We start from the raw sequence: 27605 nt of genomic DNA, 5'->3' as shown, positions 1-27605 counted from the left end.
AAAGCAGTTAGTTCCTTAGCCATAGCACTCTGCCAAAGTGGATTACAAACTTCTCTATAGGATATAAACTCAAAAAGACAATAAATAGATGTAACAAATGAAGCACAAGAATGAAAATAATAAGAGTAAGCAAAGTCTGGCAGTCTAGTAGACTTACAAACGATGGTGGAGAGAAGGATCATCCGCAACTTCAGGAGATGATTGGGTAGTGACAGAAGGAGGAGCACGTGGAGCGGATATCTCAAGAACCAAAGTACCAGATTCAGTTGAGCTACCAGTAGGAGCTGTGGGTGAAACTTCCTTGGTGTCGGTATTGAAAGGATCAATATAAAGCAGATCTAACTTGATCATATTATGTGAACTAGCTGGAATAAAAAACAATGGAATATGCTCAAAAAACATAACATGACGAGAGACGTAAATTTTGACGTCAGCATCGAAATCGGTAGGATAGGTCGTCAGCGTCGAAATCGGTAGGACAGGTCGTCGGCATTGAAATCGGTAAGATGGGCATCGACACTTAAATCGATAGGATAGGACGTCGGCATCGAAATCAGTAGGACAAGACGTCGACGCTGAAATTGGTAGCATGAAGTGTCAACATTGAAATCGATAGCAGTAGGAGACGACAATGCCAACAGGAAGCAATAACAATGATCGATAGAAAAATTAAATCAGGATAACCTTACTCTGATACTATGTAAAAATTAAGAAAAATATTAATTATATTATTGAATTCAAAATTGATGTTTAAAAATACATAGTATAAAATTTTATATAATCTTATATAGTTCAGTTAAGAAATCCTAAACTCTAAATATAAAATAAATATTAAATTATTTTTTAAAATATAAATAAATAAATATATATATATATATATATATTCTAATGAACTTAATTTAAATTGATAAACAGATGCAATATCAAATTACACAAACATAATTTGAATTGAGAAAATGGTGATGTGCTATTGCCAAATTCAAATATACGTACATGGCTGCCACTACCTAATAATATGTTCCTTATACAATAATTAATGAATAAATACTCAAACATGTCAACGTTTTTAGCTTGAGTGGTCACCCATAACCAAGCCCAAAGTTAAAGGAGTTACGATTGACAATTAGGATAATTGCTCTCATGGATGTAATGCAATAATAAATTTAAAAAAAAAACAGAATTTAAATTCTAATCAAATCTGACATTCTAGAGACCAATCTCTGTATATGTAAAATTAAAAAAAAAAACTCTATATAAATTATACTTTCAATTTTTCCGATAGGTAAATAAAAAGCTGAGTGAAGCTGATTATAATAACAATAAAAAAAGAGTTTATTAGAGTAAAAAATTTCTTCATATAACTTGTGCCCTCTGCATTTGTAGGCAATCCCTTCCCTTTCTCGTTGTACTTGTAAGGTCTTGGAACCGATTAACCATGGGAACATGCGTTAGCAAATGCTATTCATCTGATCCTTTCATCCATTTAGATTCCGATCAACTTAATGACGAACTTGTTGTCTCTGAAACCTCTCCTCCTCTGCCACCAACCTCCTCTGTATCTTCTTCTTCTGCAGCTTCTGTTTCGTCTCCTAACCCTAGCACTCATGCGGCATTCTCGTCTTCTTCTTCCTCTTCCTCTCCTTTTGCTGCGCCGAGTGCCGAATCATCGTCGAAGAAGCCCTTGCCGCCCACCGAGATTAATCCGATCGTATCAGTTGGTCCGCGGCAGAAGGAAGCAGAGAGCCAATCGGACCGCAAGCGTGCTCCTCCTGCTCCAAGGGCAACGAAGCAGCAACCACTCGCGCGAGCCAGCACCGTGCCGGCGCCGGCCAAGAGAACCCGTTCGTGTTCGCGGGCGGCGATCGGCGAAAGAAGAAGTTCCACCGAGTACACGCGCGGAGGGGCTGCTTCTCCGCCAAAGGTTCCGCGGTCGAGAAGCCTGGTTGTGAGGAAAGAGAGCGTCCCATCGGCGGCACGTCCCGACCGGGCGACGTCGATAAGCCGGGGAGGTATGGCTTCGCTGAATCAGACTGATCGCCGAGTATTCCAAAAGGGATCAAACTCTATTGTTGGTCGAAGTGTCGCTGTGGAAGACCTGGATAACCCTCTAATTTCTATGGATTGCTTCATTTTTATCTGAGGATTCAACATTCTTTCTTATTTCTTGGACTCATTCCCATAGATTGCCTCACATCCCAGCAATCGAAGCACTGTAAATTAAGGATTGAATGTGTTCTTTTGTGTATCCCAAATTTAAGAATCAAATGCGACCCCGTAATATACACAGCTTATCATTGCAATACGGTTCCACTCGAACGTTTTATTTACAAGAACTGCTACAAGTTCAAGTTACGGAAACGGACGCAGTAGTGACACATGATTACTCAAGGACAAGAACACACATCACAGAACACACTCCGGAACAGAACACTGAACACGCACAAGAAAAGTAGAGTATATTTTCGGTGAGAAATGAACCTGAGCATCTAGTTCCCAGAGATCTCAATGGACTTGACATCGGGCTTCTTGACCTCCTCCTTGGGCACCGTCACCGTGAGCACGCCGTTCTCCATGCTCGCCTTCACTTGGCCCACCTTGGCGTCCTCCGGCAGCCGGAACCGCCGCAGGAACTTGCCGCTGTTGCGCTCCACGCGATGCCACTTATCGTTCTTCTCCTCTTTTTCTCTGCTGCGCTCGCCGCTGATCTGGAGGACTCGCCCTTCCTCCTCCACCTCCACCTTCATCTCCCCCTTGTTGACGCCGGGGAGATCGGCCTTGAAGATGTGCGCCTCGGGGGTCTCCTTCCAGTCGATCCTTGTGTTGGCGAAGGCAGAGGTGTCGCTGACGAAGCCAGGCCGCGTCTCGGCTAGCGAGCGGAAGGCGTCGAGGGGGAAGCCTTGGAAGGGATCCCAGAGGTCGAAGGAGAAGGGATCGCAGATGTCGCTACGCTTCACAATCGACATTGTTGAGATCGGAATGTATGCTACGCTGCTACGGCTGTTGAGGAGATTTGAGGATTCGATTGCGCTGCTTCTTATTCGATGGTTATGCTGCGACGGTGTTGAGTGTTTATATAGGCACGTAGAAAGCATTGATACTTCGAGAACCAGTTTTTCATCAGGTCCTCTCCAGAAGCATCTGGAAGATGATCGGCCGACGCCTAGCCAGATCGGGATGGTTCAGGAAGCTTACCGGGCCATGGGCTTTGTGGGCTGACAGCAACCGTTTTCTCATGCTATATCCCTCCTGTATATATATATATATATTTAAAAAAATTGACTAAAAGGCATTTAAGAAATTCTTAAATCAGGGTGCACTGATTTTACATACCCTTCCCATTCTACCCCTTCTACCAGGCTAACTTTTTATATTTTTTTCTCACTTTTTTCCATATTAAATTTATTTTTTCTCTCCTTTCTTACATACGTATAACAATCATTGTAATATTAATTTTTTTAAAACTAACATCATAACTTAATTATATTAATATTATGATAATATTGATTTCTAAAAATCAGTATCATAATGATGGAGAAATCAGGATCAATTTAGTCCTTATCTGTTCTTAGATCAAACACGATGTAATTCTGATCTTTAGATGATCATATCTCAAAGTGTTCTAATTGAAAGTTAAAAGATTAGAGCAAAATAAGTAATAGATGGCACATTTAGATTCATTATAATCTTAAAAACTCATAGAACTTGAAAATGAATGTAATTTGAACTTTTTAAGTCGATCAATGAGTTTTGACTGAAATGGACCTAGACTATTTAAATTTTATAAACTTACACTTATCCAGTATAGTTGAGTGAGAGGAAGACAAATGTTGGTTTTGATAAAAAAAAAAATATATATGAGATCAATACTACTTTCCTTGATCTGCTCTCAATTCAAGCCTAACTTGGTCTTGGTAGGAAATCAGGTCTACTTGGCCCTGATTTACTCTTAGATCAGGTCTAAAGTGGTCCGAGTCTTCCTACATTATACTCATTATTTTTTTTTATCAAAATTAAAATTTGACAACATATTTATCTTTCTCTCATTCAATTTTACTGGATGGGTATAAATTTACAAATATTCAAATAATTTAGATTTATGAGTAGATTGGGTGAAAATTAAATGATTAATTTAGAGAATTCATATTATACTAATTGTATGTATGTTCAATCAATTTTTAAGATTATAAAGTGTCTAAAGGTTCCATCGTTATTTATTTCAGACTCCTAAAGAAGATGTTTTAATATTATATTAATTTTCTGTTAAAATATTTAAATATAGACCTGTTACATTAACGATCCTCTTAATATCGATCCTACATATATGAAAAGAGGTATATGTATATACACATATATCTAGTGCATGATGAAGTATATCTCATATCATCAATTTCTAAAAATCAATTCTTAATTATTATATCAAAAATATTATATGTCTACTGTTTAGCTACATTCTGGATACTTTTGTTAGAATATTTAAGCTTCATCTTCTAGAGATGAGGATCCGTAATGTTGATTTTTAGAGGTTAGTATTGAAGTGATAGTTGCATGTATTGTATTTGGTAAGAGAAAAAAAAATTAATTAAATGACATAGAAGAGAGAAAAGTTAAATTAAAAAAATGATAAAAAGATATTAAAAAGTCAATTAGATAGGAGAGATAGAACGGAAAAGCCATCAAATTAGTGCATCTTTTAATATTTTCAAAATACAGTGCGTGATTTAATAATTTCTTAAATCTGCGTAACTCCTGATCAATTCCCTCGTTTTTTTTGCTTCTCGTTAAATTAATAATGTAAAAAATACTTAGAATGAAAGTTTAAAGTTTAAACCAGATTTGTCAAACCTTACTAAAAAAAACAAAAAATAATGATACCGAATCGGAAATGACTGATTTGTCTCATATAAATTTTCCACCGATCATAAATCCGTGTTCGTGATGGACAGCATAAGCTATGGTACATCCCTTTAAAGGAAAAATCCTTATTAATAGCGCCGGGGCAAAAAGTGAAACCACGGTATTGTCAAATCTCTAGATTTAATTAATGGAGGAGTTGTAGTCTTCTGATGATCTCATAATGTACATAATTGTTATATATATATTTTAAAAAAAATTAAAGTTAGAGAAAAGGCGATTTTTGGCATTTGAATTGTATCGTATCAATCATTTGCTTCCTCTCTCACGATACCCTACCAGAAGGGTTGCTGAAGAGTCGGGAAGATAGATCTCGCGCATGGATCCTTCGGTGTCTTCTCCGTCTTTCGCCTCCTCCTCCTCTTCCTCTTCCTCTTGGTTCCCAGGTATTTTCCGGTCTCGTTCGGGGAAGTCCGGCTCCGCCGGCGGGGGTTCTCTGCCAGTCATGGCGTCCGCCGATGGGATGCCGGGGAGTCGCAAAAACCAGCTCCGTGGCTATCTGTTTAAGTATGGATCTAAGTCTATTCAGGTATGGAGGAGTAGGTCATGCGCTTGTCGTTCTGGGTGTGATGCCTTTCTGATTTTGTTTTTGGATAAGTATAGCTAGCTCTCTGTAACTAACTGTGACAATAGCCATTTCGACGCGTGAATTTGGAGGCTTCCTGGGGTGCTCCGATGTGTTGTAGGCCTCTAGCTCTTGAACAGCTAAATCTTTTCTTAACCTTATTTTTTTGTTTGATTTTATCTCGAAGGAAGGTGTCCGAGTTCTCTTGGTCAATGAATCTGAATCCTTTGTTTCGTCTGAATAATCTAATATGTTGTAGGACTAGGGTAGTTATTCTAATTGGGTTCGCTTGCACATACCTTTGTGTTGGGTTGAACTTCATATTCGAAGGGATAACTCAAATTTTCATGCAGGTTTCTTTTTCTCTTTATTGCTGCATCCAGTTTTCATAGTCCTTTTTGTTCTCTTTGTCTGATAATATTGGTGAGCTTCTTTGCCTCTCCAACTATGGTGAGCTTCAAATCACGTATTTCACATATATTATCATGTGACAGCATCACCGTTAACAAGTCGTGTAAGTCCCAACTATTTGGGATATATTACATGGATGTTATCCCTCTATTATGCTCTATGCAATTTTTTTTTTTTTTGAACGAAGGTGTGATAACCTATTATTTATATGGAAGCGAGCCCCAATTTAGTGAAGCAGACTAAGGTCATTACCAACTTGGTAGTAGGTACCGCAACCCTATGCACATATTAGTATATCTGATTTGGACACTGTTATTGAATAGAACTTTCTAGGTATATAGATGAAATTGGAATAATGTATACCTAGTAAACAAAAATTAGTGTAGGACTAGTCTAATAAAATATACTATAACTTCCACATGACTTATATCTTGATCCATTAGTAGTTGCAGATGAAGACTGATATGAGAGAGATATAGGAGTGTGTTGATCACCAATTCTTACAGATCAGGTCTTGTGTGAAATTCCCTGATGGGATAATGGGACCAGTGGTGGATTCCTTGGTTTGTCATCTGCTTTGAAATTTTCCATAATTATGGATAAGTAACTAATGCTTGGCCTTTGAATGTCTATGAATCATCTACCATCGTGGGCATTTACTTTACAAAATCAGGGCTCATTAGTGTTCTTCATAAATAACTATGTTTTTCATTGATCAAATTATGCATTTTCATATTTTCTATTTGCATAGGTTGCATTCAAAACTGGTGAATTCAACCAGCAAGTCATTTTTATTGGTGGATTGACAGATGGATTGTTAGCAACTGAGTATGCCATTTTTCTTTTAGCATATGTTTTTTCCTTGCTGTTTTTATCAAATAACTTCAGTATTTTTCTGTGTAAGTATTGATTTGCCTATCTGTATTAAGATTTGGATTCAAATGTTTGGGCCACAATGCAGATATTTATATGGAAACACACACCTCATTTGATCTGTTTTGACAACGTAACCAGTTTACACCTTGTTCTCCCTCCGCAGAAAACCTATTATTCTTCAGTTTGACTTTCCATCTGCAAGAGTAAATGAATCCTTAAAGAAAAGCTAAGAGAACAAGAGCAACAAGAGAGCTAGAAAGATGTATACTGGCTACAAATGCCTATCAAATATTTGTGAAATCATGAGAACTGATCCGGCGGTAAGAATGGGGGACCCACTTCCTGAAGGGTCCCAGCCTGAGGACGGATGGAGGGCTGACTAAGCGGGTAATGGCCGCGTCAAGCAGTTGAGCAGGTCCGAGCGGAGCCAGAGATAACCCAGCCATAGGCTTGGGTTTCCGACGCCAAGGCGGGAGGACTGAATGGCCGAGCGGGTGTCTGGGCCGAGCGGGTGGTCCGTTCGGCCAGGATAAGGCGAGGATACAAAGGTTAGCCGAGCGGCCTATTCGTTCGGCTCGGGATATGGGATGTCGATAAAAGCAAGTCATTATATCGTACACAAGATTTCACGATAAAGGATCTTGTCGTCACATCATGGAGAGGTTGATACGATGGCGGTATGGCCTTATGGATGCCCTTCTGACAGGCACACCATGGTCGAAAGCGGTGATTGCTTTGATTGGCGCGCTCCCTCGAGAGGTCTATATAAGGTCTCCGTTTCTTCACCGGAGATGCGAGTCTTCATCCTGCAACCGCTTTCTTCATCTATTCCCTCGCCTGACTTGATCGTCGGGACACCCCCCCCACCCCGGCTCGGTTTTGTTGCGGGTTGGCGGAGCACTCGAGGATCCACCAGGGAGCGCCACGTCCCAGCGTTCGTTGACCCTGGTTGGACAGGATCGATTTGGCGCCGTCATGGGCGCTCCTGCGTCCGAAGGAACAATGGGCGAGGTGGGCGACGACACTGCAGTGGCGCTTTCCACGGAAGAACTTGGCTCTGGTCGAGATAAGGGCCGCCAACTTGTGGAGCAAAAACAGAAAGGAGCAACAAGCAACGTCTGCGTCGGGTGGCCGAGCGGATCCCGCCACCGTCGCATTCCATCGAGCCTTATTTCGCACCCATGAACTAGCTCGAAGAGATAGAGGATCTTCTTGAACGAGATGCCTAGGTGAGATGAAGGGAAAGCCCCGGCGGACTCGTCTCCGGCGGATCAATCGTCGATTTTGGAGGCTATTCTACGAGACCCTCCGCCAAGCATTACGTGCCTCCGACGATCGGCGAGTACGATGGAACAACAGACCCGGATGATCATCCGGGTAAGTTTGATAACATGACCACGCTCCATCAGTACACGGATGGGTGAAATCCCGAGTTTTTCTTACCACTCTCTGGGATCGGCTCAGCGGTGGTTTGGAGGTGCCGGACGGATCTATCACCGACTTGAAGACTTAGAGCGGCTTTCCTCCACCACTTTGCAAGCGGTCGGCGATATCGAAAAACTAGCGTTAGTCATTCGCTATCAAGCAAGAAGCCGTGAATCGCTCACGAGCTTATATCCGATTTAACCAGTGGCGATGGATATTCCAACGACCTCGGAGACCGTGATGAATGCCTTCACCCAGCCCTGTGGATGGGGACTTCTTCCGGTCGCTCGTCCAGAAACCGCCCGAGATTCACATGCTACAACGGGCCAACGAATACATAAGCGTGGAAGAAGCGCAAGCCGGAAAAACTCCAATGGCGGGCACTATTCGCCGACGGAAGCAGACGCCGCTTATCGGTAGCCCGGAGGACCGAGGGCAAGCAATCCGATCCCCACGCGGATCACACGTCTGAGGTGGTGCTCGGCTAAGCCAAAGAAGAGATGGACCCTATGTTCGCTCCTTCCACTGGACGGATACGCACAACACGAGGGATTGTCGAAATCTTCCTTCGTGGCTAATCCGTTCCAGGAATGCCGAGACGGTCTCCTCCCATCAGCGGAAGACAAAGGACCCATGAAGCCGTAGGACCCGCGAGGCGGCATCAACGAGCCCGTCGGCGGATCTCGAGCAGGAGAATCGGCGGCGTCCGGAGAATGGTCGGACCGTCCACTCGAGAAGAGGAAAACATGAGCAATACTTCCGGGCGAGATCAGCGTTATTCTTTGGTGGCCGGAGGAGACTCAGCCGAGCCGAAAGGCGGGTGTCCGGCGACTCGGATCCACGCATGATCGGTTGCGGCGGGCAAGTGGTGAAATCACTTCGGGCCGGGGACTTAGAAGGAGTTGAAGTGCCCTACGACGACGCTCTGCTCATTAAAGCGGTAATAGCAAATTACACTATTCACCGTATATTTGTTGACCAGAGAGTTCGGTCAACATCGTATTCGAAGCGTTTGACCAAATTGATCGAGCAGTTGCTTCCATGACAACCCTCTGCGGGTTTCGGTAGGTTCAGGCGGATCCTGGCTACCTCATTGGGAGAGGAGCCGCTCGGGAGACCAAGACAATAAATTTCGTGGTGGTCGACTCTCCCTCGTCCTCTAACGTCATTTTGGGACGGCCGGCTCTCGTTCCGAGCGGTCGTCTCGACCTTCCACGAAGATGAAGTTCCCTGTAGACAATGAGGTGGGAGAAATTAAGGGAGACCAGTTGGCCGCTCGGCGGTGCTATGTCGAGATGGTCAAATCTGAAGCAAGGGTCGCGTGGAAGATCCCGCGCTTGGAAGTTAGCACCATCATGGAGGAGCCTCTCTCTTTAATTTATGAGAAAAAGGAGGAAGTCTAGATTCACCGCCGGTCGGAGGCCACGACATTTGCCGCCTCCGACTGGACAGAGGAGAGGAAGGTAGAGTTGGTCGCATGCCTTGGCGAAATCATGATGTATTTGCCTGGTCGACATACTAGGTCCCAGGAATTTCGCCAAGCGTAGCTCAGCACGAGTTTCATGTCCAACGGACGCTCGACCGGCGAAAAAAAGGAAGAGGGCGGAGGTCGAGAAGCTCCAGGAGGCCGACCAAGTGCAATTTTCGAGTTGGTTGGCTAACGTAGTATTAGTCTCCAAGCCGGGCGGCAAGTGGAGACTTTCGGGACTTGAACAAAGCATGCCCCAAGGACTTTTATCCTCTGCCCCGGATAGATCAGCTGGTGGACTCTACGGCCGGCTGCGAATTGATTTGTATGCTCGACGCCTACCAAGGCTATCACTAAGTGCCGCTCGCCCGGGAAGATCAAGAACAAGTAAGCTTCGTAACGGCCGACGACACATATTGCTATAATGTGGTGCCATTCGGATTGAAGAATGTCGGGGCCACCTATCAACGCTTGATGAACAAAGTGTTCAGGGAGCAGATCGGGCGGAATCTGGAAGTTTATGTGGGCGACATTCTTATCAAATCCGCCCGAGCGACCGATCTCTTCAAGGACATGGAAGAAACCTTCCGAACGCTACGCAAATATGGAGTCAAGCTAAATCCCCAGAAGTGCCTGTTCGGAGCAAAAGGAGGGCGTTTCTTGGGGTATATAGTGACCGAGCGGGGAATTGAAGCTAATCCCAGCAAGGTGAAAGCTCTACAAGACATGCCGCCTCCAAGAAATACAAGGGAAGTGCAGCGTTTGACCGGTCGGATAACCGCATTGTCCCGATTCATCTCCAAAACTGCCGACTTGCGCAAGGCCACTAAGTTTCACTGGGATGACGAATGCGATCGGGCGTTCGAAGACTTGCAGACGTAACTTAATTCTCTGCCTGTACTTGCCAAGCCGGTCCGGGGTGAGTCACTTTATATTTATCTGTCTTCAACTGAGCATGCTGTAGGCTCGGCACTTGTAAGGTCCAGCGGCGAGGAACAGCCGGTGTATTTTCTGAGCCACATTTTAAAAGATGCCGAATCTCGTTACACTGGGCTCGAGAAGTTGGCCTTTGCTTTGGTTCTAGCCGCTCGGCGCCTTCGACCATATTTCTTGGATCACACCATCATTGTCCGGACGAACAGTCCACTAGGAAGAGTACTGTTGAATCCAGAAGCGTCTGGACGGCTCATCAAGTGGACGACAGAACTAAGTGAATTTGACATCCAATACCAACCCCGCTCAGCGATCAAAGCGCAATCCTTGGCTGATTTTGTGACCGAAGTGCAAAGGCCAGAGCCGGAAGCTATGTGGAAAATATATGTGGATGGGTCTTCCACTCGGCTCGGAAGTGGGATTGGAATATTGTTGCTATCACCCCAAGAAGAAAAGATGCACCTATCCGTCCGGCTGGACTACAAAGCCACCAACAATGAAGCAGAGTATGAGGCCCTCATAGCCGGATTGCAGGCAGCACGGCATGTGGGAGCCGGTCGGGTGACTCTCTATTCGGATTCATAGTTGCACCTTTGAGATCAACAGCGTTCGGCTTAAACTCTACGTTGAGGCCTTTGAAAAACTTAAAGCTACTTTCCGAGAGGTTCTTATTCAGAAGATTCCCCGAACGGAGAACCAGGCAGCCGATGAGTTGGCCAAACTAGCAAGTTCTATAACGCCGGTCGTCATTCAGCAACCAGTTGAAAAAGTACTGCTGGTGGCGCACGTCGACCGGATGGAAAGTCTTACATTTCCAAGCGATTGGCGGACACCCATCATAGAATTCCTCCGCTCGGGCGCCGCACCATCCAATGCGTATGAAGCCCGGTTGCTAAGAAGGAGGGCCGGTCGGTTCGCACTCATCGGCGATCAGCTTTACAAGAAAGCTTTCTCGCGCCCGTTATTGAGCTCAGAGGACTCGGTTTACATCCTCCAGGAAGTGCATCAAGGATCATGCGGGGGGCATCCGGGCGGACGCTCGTTAGCCAAGAAGATCCTGCTTGTCGGAAACTGATGCCGCTCGGACGATATCTACATGCCTTTCGTGCGAAATATCATAACGTCTCCCACCGAAGAAATGAAGGCATCCACCATTTCATGCCGATTCGATCGATGGGGAATGGATATTGTCGGTCCATTTCAGATGGCGGCCGGCGGAGAAATTTGCTAGTGGTCGTCATTATTTTTCCAGTGGGTGGGCAGGCCAGCAGGATCACCGAGCGGATGGTCAAAAAATTCATCCGACACATCATCTATCGGTTCGGCATCCCTCGCCGATTGGTTTCGACAACGGCGAAATCACGGGGAAGGTGCTAGAAGATTGGTGTAAAACTACGGCATCGAGCAACACTTCACGTCCGTGGCATACCCCAAAGCAACGGTCAAGCTGAAGTAGCCAATCGGGAAATTCTCCGTATTCTGCGCGCTCGGCTCGACCACTTGGGAGGAAGTTGGCTGGATGAAGTACCGGGCGTTTTATGGGCCATCCGAACGACTCCTAAGGAAGGAACGGGCGTCACACTAGTGTACGGCGTAGAGCGGTCATTCCGGTTGAAGTCGGCGTCGAGTCCGTCCGGGTCGATGTTACGATGAAGGCAACGCCGAGCGAAGGAACATGGAGCTGGATTTGATTGATGAGGAGCGGGCCAAGGCATCCGTTCGGTGATGGCGTACCGTCAACGGATGAAGCAAAACTACAACCGGCGCGTCGTTCCCGATCATTCCGGTCGGCGATCTTGTCGGAAGAAAGCCGGTCGGCGACGTCGGCAAGCTTGAAGCTCCGTGGGCAGGCCCCTTCAAAATCATCGAAAAGCTCCGCTCGGGCGCGTATTATTTGGAGGATGAGGACGGTCGGCAGCTAGATAGGCCGTGGAGCGCGAATCATCTCCAGCCTTACCGGGCGAGGTGAAAGGTGTGCCAATGTAAATCATCCTGTGTACTTTTTTCGACTGAATACTTGAAATGCAGAAATGAAAAATCAAGAGAACAAATATAAGGCATCGTCAACGAAAAAATGAAGGCCCCGAGCCGTTCGGCCGGAGGTATAATAATCGAGCCAAGCGCTCGACCAATGAAGGCCCCGAGCCGTTCGGCCGGAGGTATAATAACCGAGCCAAGCGCTCGACTAACGAAGGCCCCCGAGCCGATCGGCTTGGAGGGTTATATATTTACTTGTAAGCGAATGATCCGTGCTGTTCGGCCGGGCATAAATATTGTTCTAGCGCGGGATATGATACGAAGGCCAAGGTCGCTCGACCTGGTAAGGAGTTAGCCTTGAAAGGCCGACGAGTCCCGTCGTTAAAGATCGAGAGTCGCGCCGACCGGCTATAAATATCCGCGCCGTCTAGCCCAGACGTTAAACCGTAGAGATGAGCCGGCGTCTATAAACTCTCCGAGCGGAAGACCGTCTAGCCCAGACGTTAAACCGTAGAGACGAGCCGGCGTCTATAAACTCTCCGAGCGGAAGACCGTCTAGCCCAGACGTTAAACCGTAGAGACGAGCCAGCGTCTATAAACTATCCGGCGGAAGACCGTCTAGCCCAGACGTTAAGAGACGAGCCAGCGTCTATAAACTCTCCGGCGGAAGACCGTCAGCCCAGACGTTAAACCGTGAGAGGCAGGCGTCATAAACTCTCAGCGGAAGACCGTCAGCCAGACGTTAAACCGTAGAGGCGAGCCGGCGTCTCCGAGCCGACGAGCCCAGACGTTAAACCGTAGAGGCGAAGCGTCTATAAACTCTCCGGCGGAAGACCGTCAGCCAGACGTTAAACCGAGCCAGCGTCTATAAACTCTCCGGCGGAAGACCGTCTAGCCAGACGTTAAGACGAGGCAGCGTCTATAAACTCTCCGAGCGGAAGACCGTAGCCCGACGTTAAATCGTGACGAGCCAGCGTCTATAAACTCTCCGAGCGGAGACCGTCCAGCCCAGACGTTAAACCGTAGAGGCGAGCCGGCGTTTATAAACTCTCCGGGCGGAGACCGTCTAGCCAGACGTTAAACCGTAGAGGCGAGCCGACCGGGCCGACGAGCTCCGTCGTTAAAGATCGAGAGCTGCGCCGACCGGCTATAAATATACGCGCCGTCGAGCTCCGACGTTAAAGATCGAGAGCCGCGCCAACCGGCTATAAATATCCGAGCCGTCGAGCTCCGACGTTAAAGATCGAGAGTCGAACCCGCGACTGTGAGCTTACTGGACGAAACTAAGGACGCCAAATAACGAGCGTTCGCAAGTACTAAATTGATTAAGTCCGATCGCCCATCAGTTTGCCAATACTTCGCATTCACTGAATGCAAACAGCATAGCCAAGCGCTAAACGATTTCGAGGAAAACAAGTCAACTGATTAACCTGATCGGTCGTCTAGTGGGGAACACGTGGAGCTTAACTGACTCTACGGATGAGCACCAAACAGACAAAAGAAGGGCAATGAAGGGCAAACAAAAATACAAGCAAAGGAACACAACTATGCCGAACGGCGCGTACAAAAATTTTACATCCGCAAAGCGGATGAAATACAGAAAATACTTGGAAGAACTCGCCTCACTCCGGGTCTTCAAAGTTAAAGAAACCGTTCCAAGCGGAGGCGGGAATGTGCATTTCCGCCGGGAGGTGGCCACCCTTCTTCAAGTACGCCATGGTGACCTTGACCGCCTCGGCGAAAGTTGAGGAGACGTTGCCACCGAACTTTTCGCCGAACCGCTCCAAGCGGAGGTATTCTTGGCGCGTTGCTGCTAGGCGACTCGGCTCCCCCTCCTTGTACTTTCTGAGCGCCGCTCGGGAGGCAATTAGTGAATCTTGGAGAACTTTTTGGTCCACCTCTGCTTTAGTGCGTTCAGCGGAGCGCTCATCCCGTTCGGCAGCTAGTTGGGCTTCTAGCTTCTTAGATTGCTGATCTAGGGCTCGGACTTCAACTTTCATCTTGTCCAGATCTAGGGCTCGGACTTGTTGGAGGTCGGCATATTATCAAAAAATTTGAATCCTATTCTACTTTGGAAAATAAAAGTGCCCAACTCGGATTGTTTGGGGTAGAAGAAGAAGTGGAATATTTTGGGGTCGAGTGGGATACTGTGCAGCCTAAAGAGGACGACCACCCCGCTCAGTAGCCTAAAGGAATTCGGCACAAGTTGGCCGAGTGGGATGCGGAAATAATTACAAACTTCCAAAATAAACGGATGGGTAGGAAATCTAAGGCCGCCTTGGAATTGGTCCAGAAAAAAACAAATGGTACCGATCGGCGGGTTATGGGGCCGGTCGGTCGGGTCGGCTACAACTATTTCATGGTCGTCCGGGATCCCGTACGTCCGAACGAGACGCCGAGCGCCCTCCTCGTCAAATTTACTCTCCATGGTCATATACCAGGGACCATGAACATCAACAGCGGGTACGGAAGTGCTCGCCATGACTAAAGTACCAAGAAAAAGAAAGAAGGAAGCCGAAAGAAACTCGGAAACGGAGGACAGATGAAAGTTCGCAAGCAAGGGGACGAAAGGAGTTCCCCGCGAAAGGGAAAGGCCGAACAAAAGGAAGGGAGAAGCTTACTGAGGGAAGATGAACGGAGAGGATCACCAGAAAGCCGAAAACCACCAAGAGGCAAGAACTAGGACAGCCGGAACGACGCAGCCGCGGGCACCTTCGACGGAGGACGCGCAATTAAACAGGGAATGCAGCGTAAGGGCGAAGACGAAGGCTTTATGCGAACGAGGCTGGTCGGCCTCGTCCGTCGGATGCAGGTCACGAAAGACGAGGTCATCATCTAACCGTCCATTTCAAAACAATCGGCGTCCCATCGTACTGATCATCACCGCCACGCGAGAAGAGCCACGTGGCGCTCTGTCACCAGGCGCAATTAATGCGCCCATACCGCGCATGCTTCGACTTAATGAAAAGGATTTGCGTGATTTTCGAGAAGATTTAGACAAGCAAACATCCACGTTAAACGCCAAGACATCCAAAACGAAGAGTCGAGCGGCTGAATTTATATTAGGGGCTCAGCGATATTGGCTTGACATCGAGAGCGGCAACTTTGCACATAGCGTCCAGTCGGTCGGACTCACGCCTCCTTCGACTAGACTTGAAGGGGAGGCAAGTGATCCGGATGTAGATTGGGACCCATGAAGGGAATTAAGAAGAGGAAAGGGGGCATTTGCGTCATTAGGAAGGAGAAGGCTTAGGGATTTGAGTGCTTATAAGCACTGTTGACAGGGGCGAAAAGGGGAGGGGGTTCGTGAGAGGAACAGGAGGCCGCCGCCAGGGGATAAGGGCGAGGATACAAAGGTTAGCCGAGCGGCCTATTCGTTCGGCTCAGGATATGGGATGTCAGCAAAGGCAAGTCTGATGATTATGCCGTACACAAGATTTCACGATAAAGGATCTTGCCGTCACATCATGGAGAGGTTGATACAGTAGCGGTATGGCCTTATGGATGTCCTTCTGACAGACCCATACCTGGGCATGGTCGAAAGCAGGTGATTGCTTTGATTGGCGCGCCCAGGCTCCCTCGAGAGGTCTATATAAGGTCTCCATTTTTTCACCGGAGGTACGCGAGTCTTCATCCTGCAGCCGCTTTCTTCATCTATTCCCTCGCCTGACTTGATCGTCGGAGGGCCGTCGCCGGGACACCCCCCCCCCGGCTCGGTTTTGTTGCAAGTTGGCCGGAGCACTCGAGGATCCAGCAGGGAGCGCCACATCCCCAGTGTTCGTTGACCCCTGGTTCGGACAGGATCAAGAACAATAAAGATTATGTAGGAAAGAGTGGACACTTTGGGAGCACTTGCATGTTGCTTGATTGGTTGCATATTGACCTTGAGATTAAAGAATCCTTAAAGAATGCCCCCCTAGACTTTTAAATGTTTGCATAACCTTGTGAATTGTGCATACCTCTTTAGGTATCAGTATGGTGCATGGTTGAATTTAAGTATTCTAGAAGCTTATGTTGAGTTGGGCCTAACTAAAAGCATGTACGGCAGCATGTTGTATGCACAACTATGATAATATCTATTGGGTTAATTTATACAGCTTGAACCATGCCACGAACAAATTTATACTGTTGATATACTTACTATGGCACAAAACGTAGTTTGCCAAAGTTTTCAAGGCTGGGTAACTATATCTTTGTTGAAGAATATATTTCTTTTCTTTTTTGTTTTTGCTTACAGGGTATCATCCATAATCAGGAAAATCTTTCATTATACAGGTATTTGGAACCTTTATCAATTGCTTTGGAAAATGAAAAATGGTCTCTGGTGCAACCTTTGCTCTCTTCCTCTTATCTCGGATATGGTACTTCTAGCTTAGATCAAGTAAGACTCTTGTTCATTGCTTGTGTGATATTTTTGTTCAAAATTTCTTTAATTGAAGTTTCTTGTATCCAATGCAAAAACCTAAAGTTTAACTTGTTGGCTAGGTGCAATTCTACTATATCCTTTCTTAAGGTTTGTCAAACTCTTTTTCAATGTAAAGATCCATGTTTCAATCCCACATTTTTGGGACTTGTGACTTGTAGGTTGTAGCACTTTTTGAAATTTGCTACTTTCCTTTTTTTGTAAGTTAAATTAATAGTAATTGACACTGGGTAGGGTATTTTTCAGCGTCCATGGAAATTGGAAAATGATATACTTGTTTTGTTATCTCACTTAACACTGATGATGATATTGTGGAATATAAAGTCACAGTAATTTGTATAATTTAATAAGAAACTATTATGGTTAAATTTTTTTTGTTAGTGTTTCATTATCAAACATGTTATTGCAAGATTTCTTGTGTTTACAATAAGATCTATTTGTACCAACCATACATTACAAGATTATATAGAGAATTTTGTCAAGGTAACCTATGTGATTTTAGTCCTCATTGCAATTCACCTATGAATGTGTCAATCAACACCTTGGAGATTAGCTAGGTGCTAATCTTGTAGGATGTGTTAGCATCTGAAATGGAATGACAATCAACTTCAATATTTTGCTGCTTATGTAAAGTAGGATTATGGATAATGTAGGTAGAAAATTGGTTGTCATAATGCATAAATATAATCACTAAGTGCCACTTGGGATTTCCATTAAGTGTTTTAGGCGGTATCTTCTACTAGATTAATATTGTTGCATAAGCATAAGAAATTGTTTTGCACTCCTTTTGTTGTCTGTCACCTAGATATTATATAAGAATATTTTTTGAAATTAATCATTCATTGGATAACCATTTCTAAAACTAGAAAGATCATCACATATTTGTGCAAGAGCCATGATCATTTTGATGCTAAAGAAATTAACAAAAGGCAAGGATTTGATTAGACTAACTATTATTGGATTTGATAGTTGCATGAGATGAGTATTATTTTTCCAAATTGAATTGACTTGAATCATGTAGAATTATGCTCTGTGAAGTGGTAGAGATAGCTAATAAAAGGTTGTAAAAAGTTTAAAACTGTCTATGTATGAATTGGGCTCTCTTAATTTGAATAATTATAATGGCCTTGATAGGCATTATAGAAGCATGAGAATGTATTGATTCCTGCGGCTAGCAAAGGCAATTGGGCTCCTTTTGTTTCAGCATAGCCTTGATTTTTTTCCCCTTCTTTCTAGTCTTCAATACATTCATTGTTTTTTTTTTCTGTCAATAGGATGCAGTAGAGCTGGATCAGTTAATTGGCCACTTGATTAATAAGGAAAATTCTGAAGGTGTTGTGCTACTTGGGCATAGTACTGGTTGCCAGGTTGGGATTAGTGAAAATCCATAGAGAGTTTAACTCTTTATCCATTTTGGCATTACTGCCGACACTTTGTTCATGTGTTGCAGGATATAGTGCATTATTTAAGGACAAATTCTGCATTCTCCAAAGCTGTTCGGGGAGTGATTTTGCAGGTAATTAATTGTATGTGTAACTGGTTATTTAGGATGTGAACTTGTGGGTAGTTTAAAACATTTATAAAAAAGGCGCTGTTACTTTCTCCTTTTCTTCTTTTTTGGTTGAAACTGGTAGCTTTGAAAAATAACCGTGTGTAAACTAGAAAGGTGTTCTTCAAGCTCCAACCATGGCAAGTACTAGTTGGAGCACTTTCAAGATTTGTAAGGACACTTTATGAACATGAGAGAGTCTTCAAATTTGTGAAATTTGCCTAGAGCTAGTAAGAAAATAAATGTCTGTGCGTTTATAAGGTGTGACTGATGGCTTCAATTAAGAAGGGGAAATGGTAGATTCTGTTGAGAAGATTAATCCAGAAAAAAGAGGGAAAGAGTTACTAGGGTCTAGGGTATGGGGATCCATAATTATTTGATTCTGGTTTACATCTCTAAAGAACTAACCTAAATTAACTTTTTAATTAAAGTTGTGCTAATTTAATTTAATATTTGCACGCCCAATTTGACTTCAATTCAATGCTGAAAATCAAATTTATTGATTTGGTTCAACTCATTTTGCTTTTAAATATATATATTTTTTTAAAATTAATTTAAGATGTGGGAAAATTAAATAGATGAAAACGTGATATCTAACAATTCCACAACCTCTTCCTTAGTCAATGACAATTGTTTGAGACTTTGGCCTTTCTAGAGCTTTTTATGAGTCTAAAAAGAAACTCTTTGGATTCGTTCCACCTCCACAAAGCTTTTTGGAAAAAAATTCCCTAAAGTTGTATTGCAAGTTGTGGGCCCTTGAAGATGCTCCTTCATTGTCGTAAAGAACAAATTGTGGTCTGCTCGGGTGTTTGGTTGGTGGATTTGGGAATGAAGGAATGAAATGATAATAAAAGATAGTGTTTGGATTGTGGGTTTGGGAATGATTTTCAAATTTATGGGAATCAACCAAACCCATATAACTAGGTGAGTTTCATTCTCATTCCCATTCCTATTCCACCTTCCTATCAAACTCATACCCATAGTCATTCCCATTATTTAACCAAACGTCACCTAAGATTTGCTTGTCTGATTTTCTTTCAGTTAACATATTTATTTATAACAAATAGGATTATAGCATTCAGATAATAAATTAAATTAAACTTTGGAGAAACAAATTATAAAAAAGGAAACATTATTTGAATTTATCTTGATGCATGCCAAAGTGTGTGGAGTATCAGCATGGTACAATATTTGTTGACATAGTTTACAGGTGACAAAAGAGAGACACTCATGCCGTTCTGTGTTAGGTTTCACTATTTCACTAAAATAGTACATTTTGACCATGTTGTTTGGTACAATATGAGATTTCAAACCATGACGTACTTTTTTGGTACATGATTTTGGTTCATTTTGAATCTTGTCATCCATAATGCTACCTGAGTGTGCTAAGTAACTAATTTCATTCTTTCCCCTTTAATTTGTTAACATAAAAAAGTGTAATTGATGGATTATTGAGGGTTATGCATTATATAGTTGTTAGGGCGTGATAAGATAATTATTGAAATCTTAAGAAGCTTTACTAGTTAACTGGCATATTCACTGATCAGGCCCCAGTAAGTGACAGAGAATATCGAGCCACTCTACCTGAAACTGCTGAAATGATAGATTTGGCTGCAAAAATGATTGGCGAAGGTAGGGCAATGGATTTAATGCCAAGGGAAGCAAATCCAGATGCCCCCATAACTGCGTACAGGTCATTTTGTCTCATGTTTTCCATCTATTTTATGTAGCACATGTTTATTTTTCTTGGCAATTCATTCTCGTATCACAAAATGAACTTGCATAAACATGCATAAGTATCATTCACGATAGCATGAATAGTTTTATTTGTAACAACCTAGTACATTATCATGGATTTAGATTTTACATTGGAGCAGGTTGATACCACATGTATCATTCTAACAGTATATCAAGGTTGCCACATGTTCCGGCTGTAAAAGTAGGCATTAATATTTGGCAATTCTACTTGTGTTGCTCAAAACGAGATGATACAAGCAATACAAAGTTTGCTAAGGAGCTTGGTGCAAACGATACATATCTCAATAAAAATGATACGGAACCTGAAAAAGAATAATAGAAATTCAAAGAATTGGTGGTATAATTACTGTTTCGTGTGTAACATGCATATATGGTTATAGCCAAAGAAAATTGTCAGATAAAATCAATCTAGAAAGAAAATTGTGTAGTTATCCAAAAATGATTAAGTTAGAGAAGCTATGATTAATAACATAATTTAATCTTTTCAACTAAAAACATAACCTTATAATTATAAACATTTAATCTAGTATTGCTATTAATTTCAATATGGATGCAACATAATAAGATCAGTTTTGAAATCTGGAGGTATCAAGATGAAAAGACAGGTGTTGTTGGTCGATGTCATAAGTTGTCAGAAGATTGGCAATTTGGTGAGGTAAACAATGAAAATTCAAAAATGTTATAACCTTATTGGTACTAATTCTAGAGGAATAAATATCTAATTTAAGAGAGTTGAGTGAGATTGGTTTAGAAATCAATAGATTATCTTTGTAGGAATATTTATTGTAAATTCATGCAAAACCCCCACCAGGTCAACACAGTCAAACAGCTGTTACCTGAATCATGTATCCTTACAAGATGGCATCAATTTGGTAAGGTTCCAGGCTAAGGACAAATACAGTATCAAACCTAAGATTTAAAACCTTATCTACTTTATAATAGTTGGATGAAGGGATGCAAGATTATATGCAAGTTCATCATATTTGCCTAATATGGTAACAAAATATTCCTCAAATCTAGAATTTTCTTATATGTATACCTGATAAATGCAAGAGACATTATATTCATGAGTAGACATGTGGCCTAAAGCATCAGATGTTTCAGCCAGAAAGAGTGACATCATAAATGATGCAACAGCTGGTCCATGTGATTAAGCAGCAAGTTAAAATATAACACCTTTGCCTTGGCATGCAAAAATGACAACACTTCAAATCAAGGAACTGGAACGATACGTTTTCGGTATTGTTCCATGCCAATATAGTTTCAGTATTTTTTTAAAAAAAATTAAATATAAATGTATATTAATGATATTTGGTTATTAAATATGCTTTATATTTTGAGATGTTTAATTTATATTTCAATATTTTCTCATAAAATAATGTTTATTAAATTTTCATATTTTTTTTAAAAATAAGTAATTCTCAAAATTCAAAACTAAATTTAAAATTATAAAATCATTTGAAAGGCTAAAATAATTATAAAATTATTTGAAAATCTTAAATTATTTTTTAAAATTTATTTGTAAATTTTTAATTTTAAAAAATTTATTTGACATGTTTAAGAATTATATATATATTTTTTTTTAATTTTAGATTAATTTTAAATTATACTTAATTTTAAAATTTTAAAATTATTTTATAAAATATTTATTAAAATTTTAAATTATTTAAAAAATTTGAAATAATTTTAAATATTTTATAACTATTATTAATAATAGTTTATTCATAAAAAAATTCATATTTAAAAAATAAAAAATTAACTAAACAAAAAAAAACCTAAAAAAAATCGTTGCTATGTGACTCGCAAGGTCGTCATGACATTGCGGCCTTGCTTTAGAATTTTAAATAATTTTTTATATATTATAATGGGTTAATTCGATTAGGATTTTAGGAAATATGTTTGACTATCTATTTAAATTAGGTGTTGATTGGATCCATTAAAAAAATAATAACATAGCTAGAAGATAAATAAATAAAAATTTTATTATATATTTTTAGAATTAAAATAAATAAAATATATCCCTAGAGGTGTCAAAAATATTTTTGATTTGACTATCTAAAATATTATATTAGATAATTTTATTAGGGTTTAATTAAGCCTTTTGAATTATCCCTAGAGGTGTCAAAAATGAACCCGACTCACCAATTCGATCCAGTCAACCCGAAAAAAACCAGGTTCGGGTTAGGGGTTTTTGAGTTTCAGTTAGGTTCGGGTTGGGGGTTTTTGGGTGTTGGATTCAGGTTGACCTAGATTTAGGGTTTAGGGATTCTTTTGGGGTTAAATCAAATTTTATTTTAAAAATTATATTTTATAGACATAAATAGCATTACGTAGTATAACAATGTTGAAATATTGAGATAAAAAATGAAAATTTATAGGGAAATAACAAAAAAAAGTTTTTTTTTTAGCTTGGGCGAGTTATTTAGGTTATCCAGGTTCAGGTTTAGGGTTTCAGATTCGAGTTGGAATTTTTTTTGGTAACTGATTTTCAACCCGACCTGAACCCACCCAACCCACCTGAATTGACACTCTTAATTACCCCAATCATAGCTAGGAGTTGATTGAGATAATCAAACTAAGTTTAGTTTTAATTAAAAAAAAAACCTTGGGCGCAGTCATGGGGGTCGCGCGATCCCTTTGGGGTGGCCATGGTGTCATGCGAGCCTTTTGCGGCAACCGCACTACGCCTCTTCAGCTGTTGTTATCTTGGTGTCGGGCGCTGCTAGTTGGCGGATAGAATGAAATGTTTTGCCCATTTCAACTGGCTCGACATGAGATTTCAATCCATGCTTCAAATGCTCAAGTCCTGAGAGGATAGTTGGAACCATCAAGTTTGATATCTGGTGTGATGGAAACATGGGATATGGGTTCATTGGTCAGTGGATATCATGTGAAATAAGAAGTGACACAAGAAGGATGAAAAGGTCATAGTTGCAAAGTGATAATTCCTTGAAGGAGTTTAAAGATTCACACACCTCAACCATAGGAAGATGGAGAAGAAGGGAGTATCAGTGGAAGAGGTTGGGAGAATAGGCCTACGGAAGCGAGAGTGGATATACTGAACTTTCAGTGGTGGTGAACAGGTGGGGGTTAGTGATGGGAGAGAGAGGGACAATGTTACCTTGAGGACATGAGAATGTTACCAAGAGTACTTATTTGCTGTGTATGATAAGGTATGCTCTTGCTCTTCTGGAATTTTATTCCAAGTATGACAAGGTTATACCATCCACTGGCATTTATGTTGAGGTCATGGATTGGCTGACATTGTAATGTTTTACAGTAGATTTAATTCCATCACATGAACTCGTAGAATTCTGGTTCATTATGCAATTTGGTCCATATTCAAAGCACACATTACTAGGTCTACTAGCCTATGCTCTTAATCTTCTGGTCCTCAACATTGACAATTTTATTGCAAAGTATAATAAGATTATATCTTCCACCAGTGTTTTATGGACCAAAAAGTTATGTCTATCTTCCAAATGATCAATTGGAGCAAGGAAAATGTTCTGAACACATTCACAAGTTGACCTTGCACTCTTGTATGTGGAAACTGTCAAGTTGAACGTTGCTAGATATAGAGGTCTGGCATGCAAACTTAAGCAGATATTTAACTAATTATTATCATCTTCAAAATTGTAATGGCATAAATGAAATTCTGAATCATGGAACTAAAATACTATGTTTATGATAATGCTAATTTATCATGAGCCGTTGCTGATATTAAATGACATTGTAAAGGTATCACTCTCTTTGTGCATACACGGGCGATGATGACATGTTCAGTTCTGATCTTAGCGATGATCAACTGAGATTGAGACTTGGACACTTGTCAAATACACCTTGCCAGGTTCTCTTGATCCTTTTAATTTACAAGCATAATTTCCTATTGCCAATGTTGTCATCTTGCTTATTTTCTACTGAGCAGTTTATTTCTTTTGTTATTTTTCTAACAGAAGTTTACTTATGACCTCCATATCCAATGATAAATCCATCTCTTACCTAACTTTTCTTGAGGGGAAGATGGATAGGGAATTACCCACCAATATGTCAAATTATATTTACCGCGGTGTGAGTGAGCAATCCAGGTGCAAATAAACAATGTGAGGTTACATGAAAGAGAACTAAGAAAGTTAAGAAACACACAAGTCCATGTTTGCCTTCAAAAGAAATCTGAAGTTCAGCATTGTGCAAATGAAATCCAGGGCCCCATGCCAATTTTTTAAGCTTATATGGATGATTAGTTGGCTCGATGAGCGCATATGAGGAAGCGGGGCAAGACGTATAGCACATAAGTTACAACCAGTTACCTCTTAACTTTGGTATGATAAGCATGAATTTGATATTACAATGTTGTTGTAGTTATGCCAGTTCAAGCTAACAAGGACGTTGGATCATTATAGTGATATTGTTTTTAGTCATGATTTGACAAGTGGATCCTATGAATAGATCAGAGAAAAGAATAAGAAAACCAAACACCTCACCAATTCACAATTATCTTCAATTGGATTATTAGATTAACATAGTAATATCTAATTTATGTCATGCCAATTAAATGTCAACTAACGACTCCAATAACTAGGCTAACATTTCATACTTCAATTAACCATAGTGGAGACAATAACAATATCTAAATTTTATCATTTTTACGGTTTGGTGTTTCTAGGAACTTCCATGTTTGTTTATGCATTGAAGTGAATCTGTTAGGTAGTAAACATATAAAAAATTAATGTAATAGAGATGAAATTTTAAGATGGAGGTGTCATGTTACAAGAAAGATTTTTTCATTTAAGAAAACCCCTAATATCCAAGAGCAATTAGTTGAAGTTGAAATTCGAAATAAATTATAAAATAAGGAAAATAATTTGAGATGATATGGACATGTCCAAGTATGACAAAGGATTAAAATTAGAGGAGTCAAATCAGTTTAAATGAAAGGTAAAAAAGTAGAGCAAGACTAAAGAAACTATTAGTAAATGCAATATAGAATGATTATTTTGATTCGAGTATTTTGATTGATAGCTTTGGGTATACTAGGAGCGTAATTTTACTCTTCTACTAGCTGTCATTGTTCTAATCTGGGGACATCCAAGGAGCTCTAGCTTGGAATCAAACATCCAAAATACACATCAAGTGAAGTGTTTCAAAGGATTGGTTATCTCGGCTGAACCCAGCGAGATCAACCTGCGAAAATTCAGCCGGTCTGTATTACAGTTCATCCAAATTCTATTGTATACTTTTCTCTAATAAGACCCTGCACGTATGCTGGCCACGTGTCGGTAGGTCATTCTTTCTGTTATAGTTTGACTACAAGGAAACTAAATTTGGATAACTCGAGTTAGTGCATAGAAACCTACAATTTCATGGATGAAGTCAGAAATGAAACAACAATAAAGAGACAACGAAAACACAAGACACCGAACAACTTCCTAAGAATCATGATCTTCTCAGAAAAAGGTTTGAAAATTGCCATTGTGTCAGCCAATGAAAATTATGCAACTATGCAAAAAGGAAAAAGGGGAAGATGAGAAAGAAGGGGATCTGGGTCTCAAATTCACTGCAGATGATGTTGCCATAGGAGAAAGCTGATGGACGACATTGAAAGGAAGGAATTTTGTAACTGTATTAATCACACACCTGTTCTAAACTTTACATGGGGTGGAAACGCATGGGACACTGGATTTTTGGAGTTTTAACTGAGTTTTACTGTCTACTATGGCTTCGAATTTGGGCCAAAATAGAAAAAAGAAAAAATGTGGAAATTTGGGAAAATATTGATAAAATTATATATTAAAAATTTGTGAAATTATAGAAAATGCTTAAAAATTAATAAAAATAAAAACATGTTTGTTTGATTCAGATCCCCGTATGGACCAACTTAACCGTCATCACAATAATACCGCTGAGTACAATGTCGGAGCTATTATCTTCAGATGGCTAACCCTGCTTTGGATGAAAACAACATACAAGGATGAGGCCTTTTACTTAACAAGTTGCTGGCTTGCTGCTACTGTTTCGTTACTTTAAATTGTTGCTACTACTGTGGAGACGGAGAATGTGAAAGAGAAAACGGTCGCTGCAATTAGTACAATATCGCACGACTGACCTTTTAATGTGAATTGCACTCGATTGAACTCTTATTGAACATGTCAGACAAACTCGTTCTTTTGATTTTTTACTCTTATTTGTGCTGTTTTAGGTTATTTTCTCCATGGCAGACGAATATGTGCCTGACTATGTTGATAAGAAGGCATTGGTGGAACGGTAGCACACTCTTGATTGAGAATACAATTGTTTCTTCTCATTCATTATTCACTTATTCTTCAAGGTAAAATAACATTGTTTTCATGACCCTGCAGACTTTGTCGAGCAATGGGCGGTGCTGAAAAGGTGGAAATAGAATGGGGAAATCATTCTCTGTCGAATAGGGTTCAAGAGGCAGTCGAAGCCATCATGGATTTTGTTAAGAGGGAGGGACCAAAAGGATGGGATGATCCATGGAGCTAGCATTCTCTCCTTTTTTATTGTTCCACCCCAATCTCTTGCCGTTCCCCCAATTTTTTTTTTATAATTCACTCTTTTGTTTTAATTACAATTTATGATTATCAAAATCGCTCAGGAACTTGTCTCAATTATTGTGAATATATTTTTATTACTGCTTGTATTTGGTTGTCAATGCCCCTTGCTTTTAATGATAAGCACATTTTAGAGTGTTGATTGTTTGCTCTGTGGAAAAAATGGCTGCTCTATTTTTTTTTTTTTTTTAGAGTTGATTTTAATGGGTTGTTTATCTGGAAGGACGAATTTAAAATTTGAGATTTTTTAATATTTATTTCATAAAAAATGGATAATTTATATAAATTTTTTATTTATCTATTATAAAATAATAGATTGACAGATTTATGGATTCACTTTGAATCCATTTTTGAGTTATTCTTTTATCCATCAAATAGGGTGGAATGTCACTTTCCTTCTTTTGTTGCATGTCTCAATTCAGATTTTTGGATCTGTGAAAAGATGGGCCACTGTGGAGAGTGATGACTTCACGTGTAAAATAAGTGGGATCATCACTCTTCATCATTGATGGAGAGTAACTCATCTTTTGATCCACATTTTATAGACTAGAGAATTGCGCTCTACACCTCTGTCCTCAATCGCACGAGTCAGTATGATTGCAAGAGGCTTTCGTGGTTGGCTCATGTTGCTGCCTTTGTCTTGGACGGCTGCCTTGCGTAGCATTGATCGGTCCTAGCCTCGCGCAATGGTATTGTGTGATAATTTTGTCTAAATAAAATTTTTTTATCTATAA

The 27605-nt window shown here is 41.1% G+C and overlaps 2 protein-coding genes across 3 annotated transcripts; one reads left to right on the top strand and one right to left on the bottom strand.

Annotated features, from left to right (window-relative positions):
* The first annotated feature begins 1420 nt into the window (after positions 1 to 1420).
* LOC122009447 (UPF0613 protein PB24D3.06c-like) lies at positions 1421 to 27018 on the top strand. Of its 2 annotated transcripts, XM_042565610.1 has the most exons (10): positions 1421 to 1635; positions 5245 to 5440; positions 6639 to 6715; positions 16842 to 16947; positions 18264 to 18356; positions 18440 to 18505; positions 20086 to 20231; positions 24038 to 24146; positions 26496 to 26560; positions 26656 to 27018. In XM_042565610.1, exons 1-10 carry the CDS (start codon positions 1436 to 1438, stop codon positions 26801 to 26803), a joined length of 1206 nt encoding a protein of 401 aa, XP_042421544.1. In that variant the 5' UTR covers positions 1421 to 1435; the 3' UTR covers positions 26804 to 27018. The 2 variants fall into 2 exon arrangements, with proteins under 2 accessions (XP_042421544.1, XP_042421543.1); XM_042565609.1 differs by lacking the exon at positions 1421 to 1635 and having other exon boundaries at positions 5132 to 5440.
* LOC122009448 (18.1 kDa class I heat shock protein-like) lies at positions 2281 to 3037 on the bottom strand. The gene has a single exon (XM_042565611.1). It carries the CDS (start codon positions 2961 to 2963, stop codon positions 2487 to 2489), a length of 477 nt encoding a protein of 158 aa, XP_042421545.1. The 5' UTR covers positions 2964 to 3037; the 3' UTR covers positions 2281 to 2486.
* Positions 27019 to 27605: the final 587 nt, after the last annotated feature.

Source organism: Zingiber officinale, chromosome 8A, assembly GCF_018446385.1.
Source record: "Zingiber officinale cultivar Zhangliang chromosome 8A, Zo_v1.1, whole genome shotgun sequence".
NCBI classification, from domain to species: Eukaryota; Viridiplantae; Streptophyta; class Magnoliopsida; order Zingiberales; family Zingiberaceae; genus Zingiber; species Zingiber officinale.
Note: the sequence above shows the minus strand (reverse complement) of the source record. Positions and strands in the feature narration are given on the sequence as shown.

What these genes read in the sequence shown, in the direction of transcription:
- LOC122009447 (XM_042565610.1), top strand. Translation starts at nt 1,436, where the DNA reads ATGGGAACATGCGTTAGCAAATGCTATTCATCTGATCCTTTCATCCAT. An exon ending in ATGGATCTAAGTCTATTCAG is followed by an intron (nt 5,441 to 6,638) that starts GTATGGAGGAGT and finishes CTATTTGCATAG; the next exon opens with GTTGCATTCAAAACTGGTGA. An exon ending in TTCGGGGAGTGATTTTGCAG is followed by an intron (nt 18,506 to 20,085) that starts GTAATTAATTGT and finishes TTCACTGATCAG; the next exon opens with GCCCCAGTAAGTGACAGAGA.
- LOC122009448 (XM_042565611.1), bottom strand. Translation starts at nt 2,963, where the DNA reads ATGTCGATTGTGAAGCGTAGCGACATCTGCGATCCCTTCTCCTTCGAC.